At 40.0% G+C, this 26,364-nt stretch overlaps 1 protein-coding gene and 1 pseudogene across 2 annotated transcripts; one reads left to right on the top strand and one right to left on the bottom strand.

The window, feature by feature from the left end:
* The first annotated feature begins 7,280 nt into the window (after positions 1-7,280).
* Positions 7,281-17,810, top strand: LOC112186626 (suppressor of RPS4-RLD 1). Of its 2 annotated transcripts, none has more exons than XM_024325096.2 (24): positions 7,281-7,548; positions 7,702-7,811; positions 8,417-9,180; positions 9,297-9,341; positions 9,558-9,659; positions 9,742-9,822; positions 10,142-10,208; positions 10,669-10,769; positions 10,856-10,963; positions 11,323-11,393; positions 11,492-11,548; positions 11,865-11,973; positions 12,051-12,131; positions 12,472-12,558; positions 13,256-13,462; positions 14,507-14,838; positions 14,991-15,077; positions 15,159-15,252; positions 15,827-15,918; positions 16,009-16,047; positions 16,179-16,269; positions 16,974-17,071; positions 17,155-17,464; positions 17,563-17,810. In XM_024325096.2, exons 1-23 carry the CDS (start codon positions 7,298-7,300, stop codon positions 17,441-17,443), a joined length of 3,363 nt encoding a protein of 1,120 aa, XP_024180864.1. In that variant the 5' UTR covers positions 7,281-7,297; the 3' UTR covers positions 17,444-17,464; positions 17,563-17,810. The 2 variants fall into 2 exon arrangements, with proteins under 2 accessions (XP_024180864.1, XP_024180863.1); XM_024325095.2 differs by having other exon boundaries at positions 17,560-17,810.
* A 2,845-nt stretch (positions 17,811-20,655) lies between these two features.
* On the bottom strand, positions 20,656-22,790 carry LOC112189218 (annotated as a pseudogene).
* Positions 22,791-26,364: the final 3,574 nt, after the last annotated feature.

Below are 26,364 nucleotides of genomic sequence, written 5' to 3'. Positions count from 1 at the left end.
TCAAGGATTTGGATGGCGAAATCCATCGCAATCCCATCAACGGGCGATTCCTAAAGAAATATTACCCTAGTGTTTGGGAGTTCAACGATCCACCCGATCAACCTTTGTCCCAGACAGGGGGCAATCATAGTTTTCCTCGGCTCGCATTATCTCTACGTTCAGGCCTTATTTTGTGGCCTTCGTCTCACATGTTGGCTTCGCCTACTAATACTAGGGGGGCAACACTCTATACAATCTATAACATGAGGCCTTCTTTTATTGTGGCCTTATTTTGATTAATTCCAGGCCTTCTTTTGAGGTCAACTTTTGTTGTGATTTTTCCTTGACAATGTGTGTTAAGAATATACGTGATGGCCTATACATGAGGCCTTATTTTAGAACAATATTTCTTACTTGTGCTAAAAAAACATTCATTCATAGAGTGGCTTTGCGGCCAAAAGCAGTACAAATTGAAACAGTTACATTTACGATAACAAGGCCAAAAGTGGCTTAAAGAAACATAAGGATTGCAAATCTCCTAAGAGTTCCTGGATCTTGTGGTGGCGAGAAGCAAATTGGGCCGTATCGCTGGCACTCTTCCTCTCTTCACCCAGATCACCCAGATCCTTCTCCGATCTGAGTCGCCGCTGCTCTCATTTGTACCGGAGGAAGAGGGAAGGAAATAATCCATCCTAACCCTTCTAGTTGAATATCCTCCGGGATGGAGTTGGTATCCAGAGCGAGTGCGACTCATAACCACATCTACCTCCAGGGGAAAAACAGAAGTCTCGTAATCGAGCCCCTGAGGTAGACCGCTGAAGAAGAGCAGGCAGCCTCAAAGTGGCCTTCCTCCCTTCTCCCTTTTGCTCCATGCGAACAGTCTAAGAAGAGGGACCCCTCAGAATAAGGTTCTGCCACGTTAGGAGCGTGACATGTTCTTCGGTTTAACTGAGACTGGAAAGTTCATCCAGATTTTCAGAAACCAAAGACATGCCACTAGACCTGAGATTAGGCCATGAGGCCTACCCAGGTCTTGAGATTAAGCCATGAAGCCTATGAATTTGGGGTTGAGGATGAGGCTATGGGGAGAAGATCTCAGAAAGTGAAGAAAGAGAAGTAAGGTTTGCGAAACTATCTCTGGGAAAGCCATACTTGTTGGTGCTTATCAATTCCCCAAGGTGTTGATATTTATAGAGCCAAGTTCAGTGGCCTCAACCGTGCGATGGACGGTTGAAGTACTTTCAACGCCATCAATAAGAGTATCAGTGGAATTGAATGCAAAGATCTCGGAAATGAAGATACTTGAAAACGCGTGGGAAGCGGGGCAGTCTTCAAGGAGATAACTGCTCTGTTTCGAGATTATTTTGTCAAACCAACTTCAATGGTAATAAAGGTAAACATTAATTCCAAAATTGAGCGTATATTTGGGCCAAGCAAAGTGGGCTAAATATATTAGATAAATATAATGTTATTCATACAAGCTGGGCCTAATAGTAATAGAGGCCTAAAGTTTTCGGCCCGCGTGGGTCAAGCGAAGTAAGTGTTCATCCAGACGAAAACTAGCGTCGGCAGCAGCTCGCTCCGCTTGTCGGGCCGCTTCACAAGCCTGAGCTAAGTTTTGGGACATTGCTTCGAAGGCCGCTAGGGGTTGCTCTAGCAGAGGCTCCTCATGCTCAAGCCGGGCCGTCACCGCAGTCAACTGGGCTTGCAGGTCCTGGATTTGAGTCCGAAGATGGTTCTGTGTAATCTGCAAGTCTCTAACAAGGATAGCTCTATCGCCCAAGAAGTCGCGAGATGTCTCTGTCTGTTGTGCAAGGCCTTGATAGTGGGCCTGAGCTTGCCTCGCTTGTGCGGTCGCGGTCGTTCGTTCATTGATCCGCTCAGGAAGGTTTTGTAATAGCTCATATATCTCGGTGAACTCAGCCTCAGTAATAGTTCGCTCGCGGCGGAGAACCATCAAGTATTCCTGAGCTCTGGTGAACGCACCCGGTAGTAGGATCTCAGGACTCAGAAGTCGCTGTAACCCATCTCTCGCTTCATCTATAACTCTTGGAGGAGTCACTTCGAGTACTTGAACAAGCCTTTCCAGCCTGGAAGGAGGCTCGGGCGATGGAGCATCAACATCAGCAGTAGTAGGGGCCTCCTGAGGCTCTATAACAGGGACCGCTTATGGCTCCGGTTTGACATTCGCTCCTTCTCCCACTTCAGGGACATGGGGGGCAGGCTCTTGGATCACCATATCTCCACAGATGGGGTCTGCTGGATCAGCAACATGTACCTCCGCAGCGGTAGTTGTTTCCCCGACAGGATCAGGATTCTGTGGTTAAGGAGGACTTATTAGAGTACACAGAAAATAAAATAAGGACTGAAGCCTTTTGTTCAAGAGAAAGTGTACCTCTGCAGCTAGAGGCTCATGTAGGATTGCTATCGGCGCAGGCTCTTGAGTTGCTTCATCAGGAATGGGATTAAGCGCTACCTGCGTTAGGGGTTGTGCAGCGATCGGTTCCTCAGGCGGCGAGTCTGAAGGGGCTATTCCTTCTTCTAGCTCGGTTGAACTGTCGTCTATGACCTGCACCGAAATCAAAGCCAAATGCACATCGCTCGCGTTGCTGGCGGGAGGTGGGAGATTACTAGAAACCGTAGGTGTTTGAGCCTGCGGGGCAGTTATTCCTTCACCAGCAGCCGAAGAGCCTTCCCCAGCGTGTCCGGAGGACCGGCGACGAACCTGCGGGTGAAACAGTTATAGGAATTGGGCTAAAAGACGGATAATTTCTAGTGTGGTTTTCTTATCTCTTACCAGTCGATCAGCGAGTGGCTCATCGTCTTCCCATGGGTCAGTGCGAGGGTCCGTGCGGTTGCGCTTGCGAGCCAAAGTAGCTGCGACCTGCCAAAATCAAAAAGTTAGACTTAACTCGCAGAGAGGCATAATCCTAAGAGTAGAGGGTTCTTACAGTTTGCGGATTATCGTCGTCAGAGGAAGAATCTTCAGCTTCAGGCTCTGCGAGCACCTCATTCTGCTTTCCAGACTGGCCAGCGGCCGAGGAAGCACGGATTGTGCGAGCGCCAGAACGTGGCGTAGTTCCCTGACACAGCGAGGGGTGAGTAGAAAGTAAAAGGAAAATTACAGAAGATAAGGCTCAGATACCTACCTCCGGAGGGGGCTCGCGGATTACAATACCAGCCTGGACCGGGCGAGCAGCTCGCGTCGGTTGTGTAACCGGAAGAGGCTGGGATCGTGTCGCATCCTCGGGGAAGCGAGCGAGCATTTCAACATCGATAGGATAGGGGTTTTTCAGTTCTCCAAAGAGTGCTGCGAAGAGTTCGTCATCCTGCTGAGTCCAGCAATTGACGGAGATCTCTTCCCACCATGTCTCGTATCCTTCTTTAGTCCCGTCCACGGCGTCAATGGCTTGAGCCCAATCAGGAAGATCGACCAGCACGAGCATACTTTGCGCCGGTACAGGTCCGAGAGGGGGGCCCGAATCTGCGCCAGGAAGTGTTGTAGTTCCAAGCGTCGTATAGAGGGAATGGCACCAATTGGACAAGGCCGAATTGGCGAGCAAAATGATTAGGAGCGTAAAGCTCGTAGCTGAGTTCCTCGGCAACGATCCTGATGTCTGAGCAGGAGATCGCGCAGCGAAAGGCCAAGCGTGCGCGATCAGTGTAGCGAGGATCGCCGGGAAGAAAGCCATATTCAAGTAAAGAGGGGAATCTTCTACCCAAAATTATGTCGCAGGTTGGCATCTCATTTAAGAGGTACAGGTAAGAAAAACACTCGGAGTAAGGGGGGATGAGTACCTTCCCTCGCGGCTGAACCACCGACCCAAGAGTTGGTCGGCCGGTGGGAGTAGAGAGATGTCATCGCGGCGGAAGAATGGAAAGTAAGTTTGGATCCAGAAATCCAAAATCAAAAGGGGCCAGACATGCTAGTCTCGAATGGATGCATTGTGGCCTGGTATAACATGCTGTAGAGAGCTCCTAACACTGGTTGCCCAAGCCCAGTGTTGAGGCCGTTGTAGAGGGCCGTCCCCAGGAAAGTCCAAGTACCAGTGGGCTTGCAGGAAGAGGTGCAGAATATGAACTTACAGAGCCAATACTCCTGGAAGGCGATTCCGCCGGTCGCATTGTGTTCCCGGCTGTAATACGCCAACCATCGTGGGTAGGAGCCGCTGTGGGCGCTTCGACCATGCTGGGCCATGGTCGAGGTGAAGTTGGCAGAATCGAATTGACCATGCACATAGGGTTCACCATCGATGGGCAGGCCAGTGATGGCGAGAATATCCAACAGAGTAATACTTATTTGACCAAATCTGAAGTCAAATGTGTTGGTGGCGGTATTCCAGAAACAAAGGAAAGCAGCGAGTGGCGAGCGATTGCCACCGTGAGGAAGTTTGAAACATAGGTTGATAGTATGCGTGATACCTGCTGCGTTCCAGTGAGCCAGATCCCACGCCCGCATTGTGCGATACCAAGAAGTCTCTGCTGCACTAATGGAGGACGGCCAATGCCCTATTTTGGCTCGATGGTTTTGGGCGCCCCAACTACTGAAATCTCCAGGAGTCCTTCGGAGGACTGGAATGGGCCGACGGACTGGTAGGCCGTAGAGAGCAATAGAGTCGGCTGGAATAGCATTTTGTGGCGCTGGACCCAGTCCGGTTTGATGGTCGGAGAATCGAAGGAGCAGGGATCGATGGATAGGTGTTTGGAGACGAATGCGGACACCGATGTTGGTTCCCCAAGTGTGGGCAACTTTTTCGTTTAACTCTTCCTCTTGATCGATGACTATTTTCTTTGGGGGAGCCATTTCTTGGTTTCTGCGAAGGAGGTAGCGGAAGAAATGGATTTTTCTGGGTTTAAGAGACTAGAAGGGTTTCTGATGTGACAGGTCTCACGGCCGTGGGTTTAAATAAGGAATTTTGTGAGGGAAACGATACGACAGAAAGGTGTTTTGCACATGAAAGGACGCAACCTTCATTAATGACATCATCTCAAGCGACCGGCGCATCGTTCTAGTCCCCTTCAAGCAGTTACATCTTCGCGGGCCTGCTTTCGGGGCCTGGGGGGCAATGTTTGAGCCCAAAAGTAATTTTGGCAAGATCCTTTAGTGGATTTAGCATAGCGGGCCGATACCTGCGGCCCAAAAATAAGCATACTTGGGTTTGGGTTACAGCTTCGCCCATTCCGTAATCCATAAGGAAAACGAAACCTTATTGGAGTCAAGTAGCAAAGATTGAATAGGGAACTTCAATCAATAATCCTTCTGCAGCAAGGAACAGTCGAAGACCTAGGTATAAATACTAGGATTCGAGGACATAACAAATACGTCTCTCAAATCAACTAATCCCAGCGATTACAAAGCCTCCCCGGAGCAAACCTTCAACCTCGTTGAAACCCGGCGACCGTGCTTCCAGTCCTAGTCTCCTTGCGAGCCGACTGCCAGTATTACTGCCACCGACACAACCAGTGAAGCAAGGGTAACGCCCTCGCACCCAGCGAAGCTAAAGTCACGCTTTAGCAAAACCCGTGCTTTCTCACAACTTCCCAGTGATTGCTCTGCTTAGTCTACAACACTAAGTATCGATACGGTGAACACGAAGAGGTCACACCCAAAGTCCTTATCCGTAAGGCAAAAAGTCCTTTCTCGGAAGGCTAGAGAAGAACCCTGTGACGAGGTTGGTGCTGTCCTTGTCCACAGCGCTTGAAGAAGAAGTCAGGTCAAGGGACTACCCCGACGACTGCACCCCACGGTGCTGGCACGCCTGCGCAATCGCACGCTCAAGCAACCAGGGAACACTAATAGAACTCAAGAAACTAATTATAATTATACAAAACATTCATCATTTTAAAAGAAGAAAACATTACATATGCATAGATATGTTCTATTGCACAAAAACATCAACATGAAATCGATATATGTTCAATGGTTTAAACATACCTTTCAAGAAATTTTTTCTACCTCTTACTATAGAACTGGGGTTTTTGAGATTCGAGAGGTGTGTCTCTAAAAACTACAGCTTCCCCTATGAATTGCTATGAAAATGGATGCTGTAATATAGTGACCTTTAGATGATTAAATACTTGGAAGAAGTAAAAGACTTTTGCTAATGTAAAAAAATAATGAAAAAAGAGAGAGAGACTTTTGCGATTCCTCATGTTTTCTATTTTTTAGTTAAATAAATATTAAGAATTAAGCATGAGACAAGTTAGACAGTTGTCAACTTGCATCTATTAAAGCTATTTAATATTATTAAAAATAATGAAAGAGAGAAAATAACGATAGTATATTACAAAATGATTCAGAAAGAAGAAGAAAGGAAGGCCTTTGGGGTCGAAGAACAAAAACCCCTCCAAGAGTAAGAAAATTTCTGCTGAAGATGTGCTGAATGTCATCTGTCCTAGCAAACCTCCAAGCCCTAATGTTGAGGGCAAGGAGAAAATTTAATTTGATTTCCATTTGAACTTCACCTATTTACTTGTCATTGGTAACATAGTTTATAGGCTTTCTTTGAATAAGTGAGCATATGTACCATCAAATGATCGGACTTAATCTATGTATCGCTGTGGTGTTACTGCAAACTCTTTATTTACCCAAAAATGGTAGAGGGAGGATATGTAATGGTCATTTCTGACCTGAGAATTATTAATATATCGACATAATATTCTTCAAAAAAAAACTTTTTGTCAATTATGCCCACTTATCTTACCGAAAAGAGATGATAAATTAAAAAAATGAGGGGAGGGGGGGGAGTGTGGAGGGCCCACTCCGGCCCCCATAATGATCTGCCTAATGGCAAAAATCATGAAAGAACGAGGAGGTCGTGAACAAATGCGCAAATTGACCAAACTCAACTAAGGCCATTCAAGGATTCGAAAAGGAGGGTAGCTCGCAACAAAAACGTAGTCGTGCGCCTTGAGAGGCTAAATAGGGATTCGATATGACATAACAAGATTGGAACTAGTCCGGTGAAGTAATCAATTATCCCAAATGAAGCATTTGGGCCTTGACAGAAAAGTATCGCAGTCTTGTGTAGGTAAGGCAGGCCCAAGAATTAGTATAGGCCCCAAGGAACCCAAGAAAGGAGTGCAAAATGAAGAAGCCCATCAGAAACAAAGACTTGGCACACGTGTGGCGCACTTCTCCAAACACATCAACAGCCACTCGTCAAACTTTGCCTCTCTCTCACCTTTTCCTTTAGGGGTCCTTTTTTCTCAGTTTTCCTTTTCCACTCGTCTACTTTACCCGTTCTTCCCATTATACCCCCGTCCGTCTTTTAATTTAACCCCCCTCACAACTTTTTCTCCTCCGCCAGAGCCGTTGATGCGAAGAAACGAACAAAGCACCAGAAGCTGTGAGCCTGTGAGAGAGAGAGAGAGAGAGAGAGAGAGAGAGAGAAGAAAACCGAGTGCCGCTGCTCGATCCGTCCGAGTCTACTCGCTCCGGCCACCGCAAATGGCAGCAATCTCCGAGCGAGTCGAGCTCGCCAAGCTCTGCAGCTCGCGCGACTGGTCCAAGGCAATCCGAGTCCTCGACTCGCTCCTCAACCAGTCCTCTTCAATCCAGGACATCTGGTTCGTTCGTTTACTCTCTATCTCTCTCACTGAATTCAATTCAATTGGCCGTCAATTCTCTCGAATTCCGAGCCTCGCCGATCTTCAATTTTTCGTAATCGAGTTTCGGTTCTTTGTTCGATTTTCTGACTCTGAGAGTGTTGGTGTTTGCAGCAACAGAGCCTTCTGTTACAGCCAATTGGAGCTGCACAAGCATGTGGTCAAGGATTGTGATAGGGCGCTTCAGCTCGACCCCGCGCTGCTTCAAGCTTACATCCTCAAAGGTTTTCTTCGCAAATTTGAGCTACTATTCCTCTGCAGATTTCAGTTATTTCTCATTAAATTTGTATAATGAGAGTAATTAGCTGATAAGGAAAGTGGATTATACAAATTTAAACTCCTCGGTGCGCAGTTGATTACAGATATTCCATTTTGTGATGTCACACTGTCACACAGAGGCACACTTGTATGGCATTTGTGATTAAGTGACTAGATAGCTGATCGGAATTACTATTTGATCTTTTTCTTTTTTTTATTAGTTGTTTATTCCAAATTGTGTATGAAGATGCATTTAAGCTTGAAAGAGAGAACAAAAATTTTGATTGCAAGTATCTGATAAACTGATAATATAGTGATAGGAGGAATGTGAAACGAAATGTCACTGAAACCGCAGTCATAATTTAGCTGAAATTCAGGTTATTAGGATTACAAATTTACAATGCTGTTTTGGATATCAATTCGCAGTAAACAAAGGATTATTATTTTTTATTTATTTATATTTTTTAAGTTCTATTTCTTAATAATTTTAACTACATCTATGTAAATAAATCAGTAGATGAATCACTATAATAGTCCTGGCTAAGTCATTCTTGGAATCTTTATCCTTCAGGTCGTGCATTTTCTGCTCTTGGAAGGAAAGAGGATGCTGTTTTGGTTTGGGAGCAAGGGTATGAGCATGCATTGCGTCAGTCTGCAGATCTGCAGCAATTGCTAGAGCTGAAAGAGCTCTTATCAATTGCAGAACGGGATAAAAGTGGACACGAAAACCATGTAACAGAGGTGGTGTCGGCTACGCTTGTATCTGAATCTACACCACATGCGAATGGGATATCAAGTGAAACTTGTACAGATCAGAGTAATTTGAGTGATCAATCCCAATTACACAGTGAATCAACCATTTCCTCTGAGGTTCATAGCAAGTCTAATGATAACATATGCAATGGAGAAGTTGATAAGGCCAGAGGAAAGAAGAAGCTTGATAGCCAAATGAATGGAAACCATGATAGCTTCAGTGAATCACCCATTACATCTGAGGTTCAGAGCAAGTCCAATGAGATCAGATGCAATGGTATAGGTGGTAAAGCCAGAGGGAAGAAGAAGTTTGATAGCCAGATGAATGAAAATCATGATATTGAGGGAAAATTGAGTAATGACTCTGAAGCATGTAATGACTTAAGTGATAGATGCAACAAGTTGCCTATGATTTGTAGTAAATCAAGTGATTTAGCTGAAACTCCCCCCACACCGCCCAAGTTAAGTAATAAATCTGACATACGTGACGAGTCCAAGAGAAATAAAAAGTTCTGCTTTACTAGAGTTTCAAAGACCAAGTCGATAAGTGTGGATTTTCGACTGTCAAGGGGTATAGCGGAGGTAAGTTGCAAGGCCTTCATTTGGTACTTTTTTTCCGTTGACACACAGATAGTCCATTATCAATTGGCAGTGTTATAAGCCTGATATTCTGTTCAATATATGTACCTCTTTCACAGGTTAATGAAGGGAAATATCCTCATGCCATATCTATATTTGACCAGGTAAAATTTCACGCAATATCAGTCCTGCTGAAATTTGTCTTCTGTGTGATTCTTGCCTTCCCATCTTTAGTTTTCATCAGTTCCATTCCTTTCCCTTTTTCTTCACTGGTGTGTCGATGGGAAGAGCAGGTCTAGAGGTCAGAGATTTATTTATTTAGTTTATTCTTTTGCGGTTCCATTAGCAATTTATTGAGCATTGTATAACCATATGCACAGATATTGAAAGAGGATCCTAATTATCCAGAGGCACTAATAGGAAGAGGAACAGCATATGCTTTCCAACGAGAACTTATGGCTGCAATAGCTGATTTTACAAAGGTATTGACTAGACAATATCTGACAGAAAAAGAAAAAATGGTTTGGTTCTACATGCAAGTAGTTGATCTGGTTTATCTTTCAGGCCATGGAAACAAATCCATCAGCTGCTGAGGCATGGAAACGGAGAGGGCAGGCACGAGCTGCCCTTGGAGAATTTACCGAGGTGCTTATGCCACTCTCAATTTTTCTTCTCTTTGTAATTTTGTGCTGCTTATTAAGGTTTGTGTGTTTATGTTTTGTATTATCATCAGTGGAGAGCTCTCATCTGCACAAGAATTTACTTTTGTTTAATGAGGAAAAAAGTTGGTACTAGAGAAACTGGCAAGAAATCTTTTTTATATATAAAATAAAATAGTTTTTTGGCCTGCCTGTACACCGTTTCTCTCACTTAATATGGTAAAGTGATGAAACGCTTTTATTGCTTGTTATGACAAAAGTAGTGACATATATGTGTTGCATATTTTATTCCCTCATAATTCCAGGCCATTGAAGATTTGTCGAAGGCATTAGAGTTTGAACCAAATTCGGCAGATATTCTTCATGAAAGGGGTATCTTGCTCAACCCCAAGACTTTTTTTTTTCATCTATAGTTATGTTTCAGCATTCTGTTTTTATTACCTTTTTTTTTTCTTCTTTTTTAATAAAATTGTATCATAGGAATTTAAGTACTTTTTTTGGTGCGTATCTGCATCTTCTTACCACTTATCTGGGTTTAGTCCTTTTAAGAACTTAAGAATAAGACATATGTACACAAACAAACTATAGAGAAATTGATAGTATAATAGCTGTAGAAGTTTGCAATTCTAGTTATTGGAACTCTTACCTTTTATCGAATGAAAGTTTACTATGTAAGACATGGATATTATGGGAACGCTAGTAACATGATATTCAATATAACCACATGTGTCAGGAATCATAATGTATACATGTTTATTAATGGCCAAATTGAATTATGTTAATAGACGATCTCAGGTAAGTGAAAGTGACTTGGCATTGTAATTTATTGCAGGTATTGCCAATTTCAAGTTCAAGGATTTCTATACTGCTGTTGAAGACCTATCTGCCTGCGTGAAACTTGATAAGGATAACACATCTGCATACACATATTTGGTGAGTCTGAAAGATTGAAATCCTGTTGATTTTGTTGTCCTGGAAATATCGTGTTCTTTTGACTAAACTACTATTAAATTCCCTAGGGTTTGGCATTATCTTCTATTGGTGAATATAAAAGAGCTGAGGAGGCACATTTAAAAGCAATTCAGCTGGATCGGAATTTCCTTGAGGCATGGGTGCAGTTAACCCAGGTATCCATGAGAAACCCCTTTGTTTACCCAGGGCAAATGAATTGCATGAAGCACTCTGTGTAGCTCATCTATTTGCCTATCCTTATTCCTCAACTCAATGGCAGCATTACTAATGAGATGCACTTTCTCATGGAACCAATGGTTCGGTAATGCCATAGTGCTCATGTAGACATTAGAATCTGGGGATAGGTGCATATTGGTACAAGCATTTATATACTTAAACCAAGTATTGCTCTCATGGGCAATGTGGGTAGTTGCAGTTATAGCAACAATAGAGTGAAAAGGATTTGCCATTTTGGTGGATTTCAATCGAGCGGTTATAACAAACATTATTCTTGTGGGCATGTCGATTGTTGCAGTTCTATCAAGATATGGCAAACCCAAACAAGGCTTTCGAGTGTCTTCAGCAAGCTCTACAAATTGATGGGAGGTAGCATATTTTCTGTACTAAGTCACCCTACCTTCAGGTTTCTGATTTGAGAGGCTGTTATTAACATTAAGATACATATGTTTTCCTAAATGTGAAAGGTTTGCCAAAGCATATCATTTGCGAGGTCTACTGCTGCATGGTATGGGAGAACATAGGTATGTGCTTCCAAATCATTTTATCTTTGAAATTCATTGCTGTATGACATAACCACTAACCAGTATGTACACGCAAAACGTTTGCTGATATTGTGGAGCATAAATAATTTTGGATATCAATCTGTCTCTGAGCACACGGTAGATTTTAGTATGTTGGGATGAATTGTTATCATTGTAGTTCCATGATGGCATGCAAGATTGGGATAGTGGTTTGCCACATTTATAGAGATGTCTTACAGACATTATGATATCTTCTTGTTGCAAGTTGCATACAGGATAAAGGCTGTTTCCCTAATTGCTGGATTTTATTTTGCAGTAAAGCTATTAAAGAGTTGTCAACTGGGTTGAGTATTGAGAGTGCAAATATTGAGTGTCTGTATTTGCGGGCATCCTGCTACCATGCAATAGGAGAATATAAACCAGCGGTATTATAATGTTTCTTTGGTTCATTTGGAATATCAGTTGTATGTTTAGTCATTTTACATTGATCTATTGGTCGCAGGTCAAGGACTATGATGCCGTGCTGGATTTGGAACTAGACTCAAGGGAGAAGTTTGTGCTGCAATGCCTGGCTTTTTATCAGGTTTATTTTGATTTGAATTAGTATGTCTTGTATTATGTCCATGTCTTGCACTTTTAAGGACTATCAGACTATGTAATTGGTAATATGAAGGACTCAAAAGTATTCTGTGCACTATTGCATTTTTAGATGTGCATTTCCATCATATATCATATGGATACTGCAACCTTGGACACTTATCTCTTTTGCATTTCATTCTCTTACTCATTAGATTAAACATTTTTATTGCTTGCATGAGTAAAACTGATTCTTGACAAAGTATTAAGTTTGAAGTCAAACTAGTCATTTCTTATCCTGACCTGTATGATAGGACTTGAAATTTGTGATTCTGTTTTTCTTTCAGAAAGAGATTGCTCTGTACACGGCATCAAAACTCAACAGTGAGTTTGTCTGGTTTGATATTGATGGAGATATTGATTCTCTTTTCAAGGTGATGACTTGTGGAGATTATATTTCATTTATTTCCAGTTGATTATGATATTCTCTGTTCTTTTTTTTGTTGTCAAATCCTTTGAGTCTGGTACATGCTTGTCAGTTCAGAAAACATCCATTATTTAGCACAATAATACCAAAAAATAAAGGATATTACTGACATTTTGTAAGTAATAATATAAAATATATGAGGTATGAAATGTCATCAATGAAGTATAAAGTGGTAAGTTGGTTACTGTGGAAGCTATTCCAAACCTCTTAGCAACTATCTGTGTGACTGATGAGGTTGAAATGTGAAAAAATTAACAATCATCTATCTCTTGCTAGAAAATTTTCATCTACTAATTGTGAAATTGAAGAAGCTGAAATGTGAAGTCTCAAAATCATGTTTGTGTTTTTTGGCCTACTAAAGAGAGGCTATGGTTAAAATGTTACTGTAGTTCTTCCACAAGATACCCTTACCTTCAGTTTCATGGAAGATCCTCTTGATTAAGTTGCACACAAACACAGAGATCAGTATGAGGTGTTGAAAAAGCACTTTATGTCGGCTATATATCCAACCATGCTATTACAAACAGAGGTTAAAACGTACTCTTCTAAATTAATAAACTAGGGATCATTAACAAATTGTTCCCATTTTTTTTTCAATTCTCCTGTTTTATGTATATATTGTGTTTTTGTTATCAAATTTTCAGGAGTACTGGTGCAAAAGATTGCACCCCAAGAATGTTTGCGAAAAGGTTTACCGGCAACCCCCCTTGCGTGAATCTTTAAAGAAGAGCAAGCTTAAAAAGCTAGATTTTTCAGTCACAAAGCAGAGTACTACTCTTCTGCAAGCTGCTGATTGCATTGGGAAGAAAATCCAATATGATTGCCCTGGTTTCTTACCAAATAGGCGACAGGTGATTTCAATGTCAATTATAGGTTTGAAGTTTATTCCACTTTTGTGGCTTCTTACTTGCATTCTTTGCTATTTTTCAATGTGTTTTGGTCCTTATTTTCTGTAATCAAACCCATTGGCTTGAGGAAAAGTTGAACTGGTTTGTTACAAAATTTGAACAACTTAGACACACACACACACACAGAGCCGTTCGAGAGCGGACATCCGCAACCCAGAAAACGTGCGGATGTCGCTTCTCCGGCCTCGATCAAGCGTCGACGGCGCGGCTTGTTGGACGGAGGCCAGGGGTCTGCAAAGCCAGTCTGCCGTCGGGTGGAGTCGCCGGCAACCGGTTTGCAGCGCTGCCCAGAAACCTGCAACCCTGACCTCGATTGCTGCCCAGAAGCCGTCTGGGATGCCTCCGGCCTCCGTCTGGCAAGCCCCGCTCTGCCGTCGCGGCCTGAAAGCGGCTGCTGCGTCGACGTCCGCACTTTAGCGATAGTGCGGACGTCCGACTGTGATCGGGCCTGTGTGTGTATATATATATATATTTTGATGTTGCAGTGAATTTGAGCCCCTGGATTTTTCACCTACCATGTGTAGAAATTAAAATAGTATGTATGCTCTATTATTTACTATTATTCAGTAGTGTTTGCAAATTTCTTAACCACAAGTGCATCAAGCAAGACTCAAGTTATGTCCTCATGGAATATTGCGGAGCTTGTCCACATTATTGAGACACCATAGTTCCTAGAATAGATTTGATGATGAGATGCATTCAAACCCATTTTAGTGCCAGAGTTTGTTTCTCTACTTTTTTTTTTTTTAACTCTAAAATCCTCACACGGTTATTATTAATTAGACATTTATGTTGGTAGTATTTAGCATTCTTTTCTTGTCTGAAGCATCCAACTCAACATAGATAGAACTTTTTTTGGGGTCAAACATGTATATAAGTATATAACTTGATGCATGCCAATGGCTCTTTAATTTTCCTTTCTTTTCTAAAGAGCTTTGATTATTCAATCAATAATTCTCTTAATTTTATTCGTATTATGTCTCCCAGCATCGTATGGCAGGATTGGCTGCTATTGAAGTTGCACAGAAGGTTTCAAAAGCGTGGCGTTCCTTTCAAGCGGAATGGAAATACTCAATTAAAAGCACATCCAAGAATGGCAAGAGACCGAGGAGAAGGGAAAGAATCAATTTGCCAAGCCAGAATAGAGGTGGTGCTGGGTGTAGCACTAGCACCTCCTCAGACTCAACTTCATATGGCATTACGCAGTCAAAATCAACTGGCCGTTTTATGATGTCATGGCATGATGTTTATTCAGTGGCTGTCAAATGGCGGCAGATTTCTGAACCTTGTGATCCTGTTGTGTGGATTAACAAGCTAAGGTACATTGTGTGCTGGTTCATATACTAATCATCTACATGCTCAATACCCATCGGACATCATGTTGAACTCAATTTCATTCACTTTTTCTTGAATGATTAAATAATGAATCAAATTGTTTTCTAATGTGAACATGGACATTTCTTTAATTCAGTGAAGAGTTTAATGCTGGATTTGGGTCTCATACACCAATTATCCTTGGACAAGCAAAAGTTGTTCGCTATTTCCCAAATTTTGAAAGGTAAAGGGTCTTTACTATTCTATTTGTTATTGAACTCTCTCTCTCTCTCTCTCTCTCTCATCACTTGAGTCAATGTGGCAGGACATTTGATGTTGCAAAGACAATCATGAAGGAAAGAAAATATGTGCATAACAAGTTAGATGGCCTGATTGATCTATCTGGGAAATTGCAAGATGTGAGTTCATTCAATCCATCATTTATACTTTCGAAACATGTTCTATTTTACCATACTTGCAGGAATATATTTGAATGCTGTGATATTGCCACTTTTAGTTCACAATAAAAAAAAGGAGCCATGCACATATTCATTTATTCAAAAACAGGAGGCATAATTTGTTTTCCTTTGGGGGGGGGGGGGGGGGTGGGGTTGGGAGTTACAGCCAGCAGTAACGAGTGGTATCTATTTTTGGCAAGAATCATGAAGAATGTTGCTATCAGTAGCATTCTGTGGCAAGAGTAATTTTTGCAAAGATGGTTGGGCCTTTTGTAGATTTGTTTTTTCTGTTTGTGAAGTTGTGGGTGTGGATTGGATGGGTTCAGTTGGAATTGAACTTGAATTCTGAAAATTGGCTTTTGGAGAATTGGTTATTGAAATATGCACCAACAATGTTACTGTCAGACAGTAGCTGATTGTTACATTCTCGAGAAAACTGTTGCCTGGCTCAATTTGGAGTTGTAGCTTTCCCATTTTTGAAAAATTATGTCTTCGATGTATGGGATATTGATTGCTAGTGCAATTACATATGTAGGTTATGCATGCAAAATCCTGCGCTGATCTGTACAGGGCTGTTGGTGAGGACTTCTGGTTGGCGACTTGGTGCAATAGTACTGCCTTTGAGGGGTAAACTTGCATATCTCAAATATTTGATGTTCTCACAATAAAAATAATTGCATGTCAACCCTAATTTGTGGTTTACTTTGCCTGTTTCAGGAAGTATCTTGAAGGGACGAGGATTACCCTCGTAAAATTGTATAGCTCTATAACTCTTCGTCTTGCAACTTTCCCTTCCTTTATTCCATTTCTTTTGTTTATATTTTATTCTCCATTTTAATCAATGTTTTTGTTCCCAAATTTCTGGATACATAAAATCAATTTTGTAGGCCGGAGCAGGGATATGACTTTGCAATCAGAACACCTTGTACACCTTCTAGATGGGATGAATTTGATGCAGAAATGGCAATGGCATGGGAAGTATGTTACCCTACACCTATCTGCATGATCTGATTATTTATATTTAATTCTGATACTGGATTAGGAATTTTTACATGAGTGGCTTCTTCAATTGGAACATGTTCATGTGTTTTTTTTCCTGCAATTTTGCGCCTCTTAATGTCAGCAACACGGGGGAATTTTTACATTTCATTGCCTGATCCTTGGATCTTTTATACGAGCAGTGAATTGTGTAGGAAGAAATACATAAATCTAAATATTATACATGGGAAGTGCCTGGAATACCTTTTATTATCCCCTATTTTTAGAATCTTCCCAAGCATTATGTTGGTCAGTGGGGATATGTACTCATACCAAGATCTATCTGTATATGCTGTAATTAATGCTTACCAAGATCTATTATATTGTGAACTCCCATGCTGGTGCCTTTCTTCGAGTTGTAGCAAATTCTTTTTGGAGCATTCTCGCCTTAAAAGTCCCTAGATCCGGATTAGCAACTTGATCACTTATATATAAGCAGAAATTGGTATTTGAGAAAGATATTAAACATGGTAGTCTTCCGGATAAACTGGGCTTTAGGCCGGTGCTAATGAACAGGTTTTAGCTAGTTTTGTTAACAAGCAGATTTATATGAGCCATTGCTCCTGTTTCAGTCGGTGTTTCAGTGATCCTCTTGATTTAATTGCTTGGTTGAATAAACTAATAACATTTGGATGCACTGGCAGGATATATGCAATGCTTATTGCGGTGAAAATTATGGGTCTACTGACTTCAATGTGCTTGAAAAAGTGAGAGATGCAATTTTAAGGATGACATATTACTGGTATAACATTCGACCTGTGTGGCTGGATATGGCATGCTTGTCTTATCCTCAGAAAGTGTATTACTCATATAATTGCATTTCAGGTACAATTTTATGCCCCTTTCAAGAGGATCCGCAGCTGCTGGGTTCGTGGTTATGCTTGGACTACTACTTGCTGCTAATATGGAGTTCACAGGAGCTATCCCTCAAGGTTTACAGGTGGACTGGGAAGCCATTTTGAACGTTGATCCAAACAGTTTCGTGGATTCGATCAAGAGTTGGTTATATCCATCTCTCAAGGTAACATCATCCTTGAAAGATTATCCGGATGTGGGATCGACTCTTCAAACAACAGGTTCAGTTGTTGCTGCTCTAAGCACTTATAATGATTGAGCTTTGAGCAGTCCTGAAGAGGTAAGTTCACTGCATCAGTAGGTCATTGTTACCATCTAAGAAATCATTTCTCACCTAATAATTGTGCTGATTTTGTACATTTGACTTTCTTGCAGCAGTTTGTAAGCGAGAATGTAATCGAAACAATTTTTTCTTTGGGTCTTACTCTGCATAGAGAAAATCAATCAGCTTGAGGCTTGCAAATCTTACACCGGCTTAAATGCGTGCTCTATGTTTATTTGTTGTACAGTTGTCTAGAATAATATGTAATTTTCTTTGTTTTCTGATTAACATTCAATATATTGATCACAATAAATTTGCTTCCATCGTTTTGATTCACAAGGAATAATTTTTCATATCATATTAGGATATTGTCATGTTGATTTGTTTAGTTTGTTTTCTTCAAGCACATCAACCTGAACATATCAGATACAAATAAATCCCAAATTTTGAATTGGGTTCATGCATTATTGGCTTATATTTGATCTTATTTTCTTTTTATGTTTTGCGACGGCTTTAAGAAAAGCTTGCCAACTGGTTTCAATCAAGGTTTTAAGTACCAGTATCTACTATCAGAACTTTGAAAAAGGCGATATCGGGATATAGGAGAAAATATATCGTTTTTGAAAGAGTCAATTTATTAGAATTACGTATAAATGCATATGAATGTCAACTTTATCTGCATCCAAAAAGAGATTCTAGGTGGTGGAAAACCTGCACGCTGGTCTATGAAAATGTAATAATCAGACCAAGACATATGATCCATACGAATTGCAGTGATGAGCATGATAGTTACAGATCTTTTTATAGCTGTCAACTATTTCCCTTATAAGGAGATAATGAGAATGAATCCAACTGGATGACTGATCACATACTTCTCTATATTATCCATAAGCATCATAGCCAAATTGATTGTTACCTTCATGAGATTTATTTGATATCCCACTGCACTCTGTGCTTAAACTGATAAAGTCAAAATTTAAGGCAATTAAAGAAACATCAGATGGGGTATTTTGATCATTAGTTGCACCTCTAGTCCTCCTCCCATATCGGGTCTTTTCTTGAGCACCATGACTAGCTGTTCTCACTCTGTGGTCTTCATCTTGGGTGATATGATCAAAATTACCTTCAAAGGTAAGTTGGTTTAATCCTTTACCGACAGAAGATTGTCTATATTCATATCTTTCACCTCTACCACATGTTCCTCTTCCACCCTCTCCACCATCATCAGAACTATCTGGAGTCACTTGGCCTCATTTGAATAATTGAACCTTTATCTTCTTTCTATTATTCAACCACAGCTTCTCCACTCTTTTTCACCGAGAAAACTCTCTCTGCAGTTTTAAGAGTCAGTCAACAGCTTCTCCACCCTATGTGGTGTGTTTTTCTCTAAGTTTTGTCTCAGATCTGAGGCTTTATGTCTCAGTTTCATTATCTTTTTCTTTACCCCAGCCCAATTCCTCTTCAACTGCCCAATTTTACTTACACTTCTCTCACCCTCATACAGCTCCATCTCTCATGTTCTATCCCATCTTTTTCTCTTTTTTCCACAGTCCCCTCACACTCGTTCTCCACCAAGGTATATACACCTAACTCTACACCTAGGAATAGCTACCGAACCGGTACTCCACCGATGTGTGTGGACGTCACCGGATCAATGGCGTTGTGTTGATCGGAGATCTCCACCACCACGACTGCCGTTTCCATATCCTTTGGTGCCTCTTTCCTTCTTATGCAGACTGCTCGGGTATGGAGAATGATGGTGAACATACCTCTGGCCTCCGGAAGTGAAGCTTTGGTCGATGCCTCTCTCTCTACAGCTTGGTGGTCAGCCATGGCGGCTGGTCTCTCTGTGGCAGTTTTTTTGTGGCTTAGATCTAGGGTTGTTTTGGTTGTTGTTGGGCTTTTGGGCCTCAGTTTGTTTCTCTTTTCTGTTTGGTGTAGGTTAATTAAGTTTTGTCTATTGGGCCTCCAAGCTTAGGACTTTTGCTTCTTTATGCACATCAACATTTGTAATTTGTTTCCCTTTAATGAATTAGCTATTTGACCAAAAAAAAAAAAAACTACAGAGTGCAGAGTTACAAACTACATACAAAGTTACAGGCACAGTCACAAACTACATAGTACCAAATCTCTCCTTACATAGATTTGCATTTAGAGAATTACTTCTCACCCAGAATCGCCTTGAGGGTATTTCTCCTCACCTAGATTTGCCTTGAGGTGATCTCTATTCACACAAATTTGTATTTAGAGCATTACTAAGTTTTTTTCTATTTTTTTCATCAGATTTTACAAATATTTATTCACTTTATCGGGGATACCTCCCAAATATCTAATATATAGGGGATATTTAACGATGTCGAAGAAATTTCATAGAAACGGAAGATAAGATTAATATATATAGATCCATCGAAAAATGGAGATATCAGAGAATAAATCAGAAATATCGCAGATATTTCAAACCCTGATTCCAATTACAATATTACACTACATGATGGTAATGCAATTACGTTCTTGGCTATAAACAAACCTAGTTCAAATAGAAAAGTACATAAAATAGAGCACTAACATCAAATTCGAATTGGTGTTCTTTGAATGTGATAACATGAAGCCGAAAAACTTCCTCCTAGGTCACTAACAATTTAACTATTCAATCTAAGGTGTCAAATAATGCTCTTTCCCCTAATGGGGAATAGCTTTGTCAAACAAATCTAATCAGAGATATGCTTAGCGTGTCGTGTCTAACCACCGATATACTAATCTCTCCACTAATAGTGAATCCATACAATAATTGTCTTTTTCTTACATAAGAACGCAATTAATATTAGGCAGAATTGCATATAAACCAACCAAGTCATTTATCAAGGTTTAATAATGGTATTAAGTAGGTAAAGTGTCCGAAAGTGGTTAATCTAGATAATAGAAAAGCAGAAAGCTGGCAGGTCTTTAGAAAGTGGAGGATAAAAAGACAGGTTTGGTTTTGACGTTGTTGTTCCTGTAGAACCCAAATTCAAAATTCAAGCAAAGCTTTATTGTTATTCCCATAAAAATTAACAGAAATGCGTTTGAGTTCTTATTTAACAAGCAGATGCAATGTCTACTAATTTACATATGATATGTGGTTATACATAACTTCTTTTTAATAATATACACGTGAAATTCACTGTTATGTTATCAATTGATAAGAGAAAAAATATATCTAAATTCACGCAAAGCTTTATTATTATTCTCACAAAAATTAACACGAAATGTGATTGAGTTCTTATTTAACAGGCAGTTGCAATGTCTACTAATTTACATATGATATGTGGTTATACATAACTTCTCTATAATAATATCCACGTGAAATTCACTGTTATGTTATTAATTGATAAGAGAAAAATTATATCTAAACCACGCTCGTAAAAAATCTCCTACCCTGTCTTGTCATTGACATTGACACCCTTTTCTTTTCTTCTCCCCTTCTTTACCTTTCTCCTTCTTTCAGTGAACATTTCTTCTACAATGGTAGGCTTACCTGTAAAAGGGAAGTCCTCTTCAGGTATGTTATACATCCACGTGGGCCTCATCTGCTTGCTAATCATTCGTGCAGCGTAGTACGGGATCCTCCCACCTTTCCCCTGTTCAGACATCAAACATTTTCCATTGACAAACTCCAAGCAATCCATCAAGCTCTCCCTTGCCAACCCTTTCATCTCATAAGCCTGTGACCTCCTCCACAGGCTCTTACCATGAACCCTCGCCGCACCGGTTGACAAACACAGAGCTCTGGTTGTGTCACTAATGGCTGCTTCTGGATTCTTCATCAACAAGTAACACTGTGCCCTATTACTATAAACCACAATCCTTTCCCTCCTCATTTTTAAAGGGCACAAATCCAACGCTTCTGAGTATTCAATCACAGCCTTTTCAATATTCCCTGCCCAAAAACTCATATTCCCTTGCTTTTTCAACTTTCCTACCATTGATTTTCTCTCTCTGATTTCTTGTTTTGACATTAACTTCTCCTTCTTTTTTCTCTCAACCTTCAAATCCCATATCTCCTCCAATGCTCTCTCAGCTTTCTTGCTCCCCAATCTCAAGTCCCCATACTTGATTTTATGGTAATCTTGCAAAAGCATCTGTGTGATTCTGTCTCCTAGTTTTGGTTTTCTCATTTCAACCAAATCGACAAGATACACAACTGAAATCTCCACCACTTTGATTCGGGTTTCGGGGTCTTTGAGAAGCAGCAAAAGACAATCAACTGCCATTAATTTCCATTCATCTGAAGACCTTGAGAGACTACATAATCTCTCTATAACTTCTTGTGAATTTGCCACACTTTGTCTTCCAAACTTGGTTTGACAAAGTGCTTTCAACAACCCAATTCCACCAGGTGAGTTTGGATTTGCTAAACCACCCCAAATCCCACAAACTTCAACCAAGAATTCCTTCTTGCAAATCAAACCTAAACACCTTTCTTTGCTCACAAAGCAGTTGAGAAGATTTAGGGACCAGCACTGAAGCTGACTACCCCATTCCTCAGCCTTTCTGCTCTCAATTTCCACCCCCCCCAAGCCCTCTTGTTATCAAATCACAATGGTACTTCAATCTCTTCGAGTGCTTGAATCCGATAAACTCATCGTACACCCTCTTCAAACATGTAGAGGCTATCTTCATAGCCAACTCGACAATCTTGACTTCATGCTTCAAAGCAATAATGGACTCAACGATCCCGTCATGACCAGCCATGTGACCAAGAGCTCGAACTGCCACTCTTTGCTCAACCCAAGTGATCTTACCTCTCATCAACTCCATTAGAGGCAGAACTACACCGGATTTCAAAGCCTTTTCTGCAAACTGAGCCTTGTTCATGGTGTAAGAGCCAACGATATGAGCAGCATAGTAAGGGATGTATATGTTCTGGTCGCTAAGCAGCCACTTTTTGTCGTTGATACCTTTGTTGATGAGCTTTGCCATGCATTCGAAAATTCCAAGCGATGGGAATTCAGGGTCGTTAGGTTGCTTCATGGCTATGTTCCAGAGAGAGCTTAGTGCAAGGACTTGCTCTTGGTCATTTTTGAGAGGCAAGTCCTTGAAGAGCTTAATGATTTTGGATTTTCTGAAAGAAGGGTTTGGTTCATTCATGGTGCAGAAGAAGCAAGAGGGTTTAGTACACACAGGCTCAGAGGGATGTTTGGGAGTCTTTTTGGTCTTGTTGGTTTGGGATTTTGATTCCATGGTTCGGTGAAGAGAAGTTGGAGCTAAGCTCTGTTAGGTTTTGGGTGTTGACAGTGGAGGCCTCAAAAGAAGTCGCTTAACATTGCTTGTAGTAAATGAAAAGATGGATAGTCTCTTCTATACATCCACTTCACCCAACAGAAGTATATATAATTTGTAATTTTTATAGACAATTAAAAGAAATGATAAATTTTAGATTAACAGTTTGACAACATAATATGTTAAACTGTCTATTATGATACTATTCGATTATACTGTTCGATTATTATGATTAATCATTCATATACATGTTAATTGATACACGTATTTGAGTGTGAATCAAATTCAAACATGATGTTTTCAAAATACAAGAATTTTTGGAAAATCTATATATAATAGCGTTTTAAACTGTAGATGGAGAGGATAATGAGGACAACCAAGTAGTTCTATTGTGCAGAACCACGGACAACCAAGTAGTTCTATTGTGCAGAACCACCTGCACACTAATTAATGATTGACTAGAAGTAGGTACTACTGTTTGTCATGTTTCCTCAAAAGGGGTGCGTCTAACATGTTTCTCCATTCATTCATTAAATTTGCTAAAACAAGGAAGACAAAAGTGAAGCAAATTTACGGCTCTACTATAGTTCTACAGCCAAATGGGTAGTTAATTCTTAATATCTGAATTGGTAATTGGCTGCATGTTAAGCACTGGGTGATCATCTGCCCCAAAGTGTTTTGAAGTTTTAACAAGAAATTAAGGTCCAGATATTGGCTAGTATATATGATTTTCCAGAAAGGGTGTGATATACTGCAATACTGATATATATCTAGTAAGGGTTACTTTTAACTATTCCAGACATCATATGCTCCATTCGTTTTTATAACTAGCTTCAAAATGAAGTAAACTATTTTGGTCATATCAAGCCAAACAATTATTAAAATTGCTTGGGGTGCAGGCTTTTTAGCTATGCTGAACTCAAAAAAGGCAAAGTGCAAGTACAACTCTGGGTTGGTTTCAAGAAAATGCGGCTGCCATATGAAGGATCTAAGGAAAGCATGATTACACTATATACGATACTTCTACTTTATAGCTGTGCTGAATTGATTTAATGATGCCTTTCTGAATTGGCCACAAAGCAAATGATGCATTTCTTCCTATGACCAAGTGCATTCTGAAAGCCTTTAACATTGATTATACTCATGATTTTGTCATTGTTCTGTTCGAATTTCTTGACAATCAAAGATGCATGTGCTTCCCTTGTTCTTACACTTCTGTAGTTTCTGGTGTATTTTGTGAGACAGGCTCATCACTATTGGCTACGGCTTGGTTTAATGAGGCAAGAAAACAAAAAAACTATTTGAATTATAATTACTGATCAACTGTTAACGAGCATCTCATTAGGATGATTGCTATCAACTTTTTACCTCTCTCTTAATCAATCTTACAATGTAGTTTTGCAAATTGAACCCTTATGTTTTCCGGATCACGTTTTAGAGGTTGTGTGTGCATGAAAATTAATTAGACAATACCTCGTTTAACCGTATAACTTATGTCCAATATATTTATGGGCTCGGAAATATTTAGAATAACTGTATATGTTTGACAGATCCGATTATGAGGAGAAGAGGCAGCTAGTTAATAGTACTTGAAGATGAGCATAGAAAATTGCACATTTGAACGTATCCTATAAACTTAGGATTTAGGAGTGGCTTTCCAAACTCACTCTCATTTATACTCGTTCAGCCCACCAACTCAATAGAATCATCAGTGTCTCAAGCTTTGCTAAGAGGCTACTAAATCCATCCCAAAAGAAGAATTAGACTCCAAGAAAATTTGGGTCTTAACACACTGCCATTGGGTTTGCAGAAGCCCATCAAATACCAGAGGCCAAAATCCAAAATACTGATTGTTTTTTTATTTTTTATTTTTGACTGAGTATTATACTATTATTAAACGAGGACGAGATCAAAATTAGAACTTTCACCAACATTTTGTTGAAGAATAGGTAATAGCTTAAAAGTTATATTTTTAGAGCATTTTTAGCAGATTCTCTATTTTGATTCCTTAACTATTTTGAAGAGCATGTTTAAGTGTTTAACTTTTTTATCTATTTTAGCAGGTGCACCAGACTCTTAAATGACTATCCATTATAACTTTCAGCTATCTAGCTCCTAAATATAGAGAGCGATATGAGACTCTTTATAATTTAAAACATTCATTTTGAGTTATTTTATATAATTTATAAATACATTTAAACCATTTAATCTTCATTTAAAAAACTATATAAATTTAAAATTAGCTAAAATATAGACCACTAAAAGTGGTTAGCCAAAATGACTTTTTAGCTATTTTGGCTAAAATTAAACTCAAAAATGGCTAGCATTGTTAAAGTTGCTCTTAATACTCTAAAAACAGGATATCGGAAAAAAACACGAACTCAATGACCGATCTACAAGTATTGTCAGATTCTTATATTCACATGGTATAGTTTGTTTGTAAGTGATTCAACTACACTGTATCAGGTGTTGATGAATGAGAGATATCACCATACCAACATTTGGCCATTTGGATGTTGCCATACTATTCCTTCAAGCTAAATATATATATATATATATATATATTTTTTTTTTAATGATTGGAAAAAAGTTTACAATGAAAAAACAAAACCCTTAGAAACATTCTCTCTCAGCTGATCCAAATGAAACGCTGGGAACACAGAGAGGGGTAAGCAAGAAAACCATACACGTGGAGTATGAAAGTGATAGACTAAAGAAACCAGATGATCTGCTACAAAATTTGCTTCTCGATAAATATGTCAGAAGATGATAAACTGAATTTTTGCCGCTAACACTGTACTATCTTCAACTAGAGTCTTGATAAACCAAGGAACGGTGGCTGAGCCTCGAACACAATCAATAGCTAGCTTAGAGTCTCATTCGACAATAATATTGTTGAATCCTTGAAGGAAAGCAGTATGCAAAGCCTCACGTAATGTCGTAGCTTTTGCCACTATAGTAGTCGTAGAAACCAACGACCTACAAGCTGCTACTAAAGGATTACCATCAAAATTACGAATAACAAACCCAATAGTTGCTAAATCATTCCTCATTGAGCCATCGAAATTTGATGCTTTTAAACTCGAGCAGAGCACGGCCTACACTTGTCTTTTCAACATCTTTTTTCTCAGTTGACCCAAAAAATGTAAATCACCCCTAGAGTAGGTCTTCTTTGAAGAATAATCAATTATATTGGACCAAAGTCCCCAAACTTATACGATCAATTATGCCCCAATCATATAATTTCAAACAACATTAAGATCAAGCATCATGTGTGTTCAATGTACCCAGCTCATTCCTCATTGTCATCCTATGTGTCATGTCAAGGACAGTAACAAACTAACAAACGCGACAGAGAGTAATATTATTTAGACCCCAAAAAAAAATAATAATAATCTAGAAATTCTTCTCAAAACTAAAATAAAGAAATTAATGGGTGAGAAATTTTGCTAATTTTGAATATAAAAAAAGGGAAGAAGATCTACTAATCCAGCTGCCAAAATATGCGCTTACAGCTCACGGCTTCGGACGCAGTAACGGTACAACCGCGGGGCCCCACGGTTGTGGCGGTGGGCTAAAGTGACTTAACCACCACACAATTATTGCTACGGCCACTGGCGTGGCTTCCACTTATTGGGTTGTCATTCCTGGACAGTAAC

The sequence above is a fragment of the Rosa chinensis genome, chromosome 2 (assembly GCF_002994745.2).
Source record: "Rosa chinensis cultivar Old Blush chromosome 2, RchiOBHm-V2, whole genome shotgun sequence".
Lineage (NCBI taxonomy): Eukaryota > Viridiplantae > Streptophyta > Magnoliopsida > Rosales > Rosaceae > Rosa > Rosa chinensis.
This window is presented reverse-complemented; position numbering and strand designations above follow the sequence as displayed.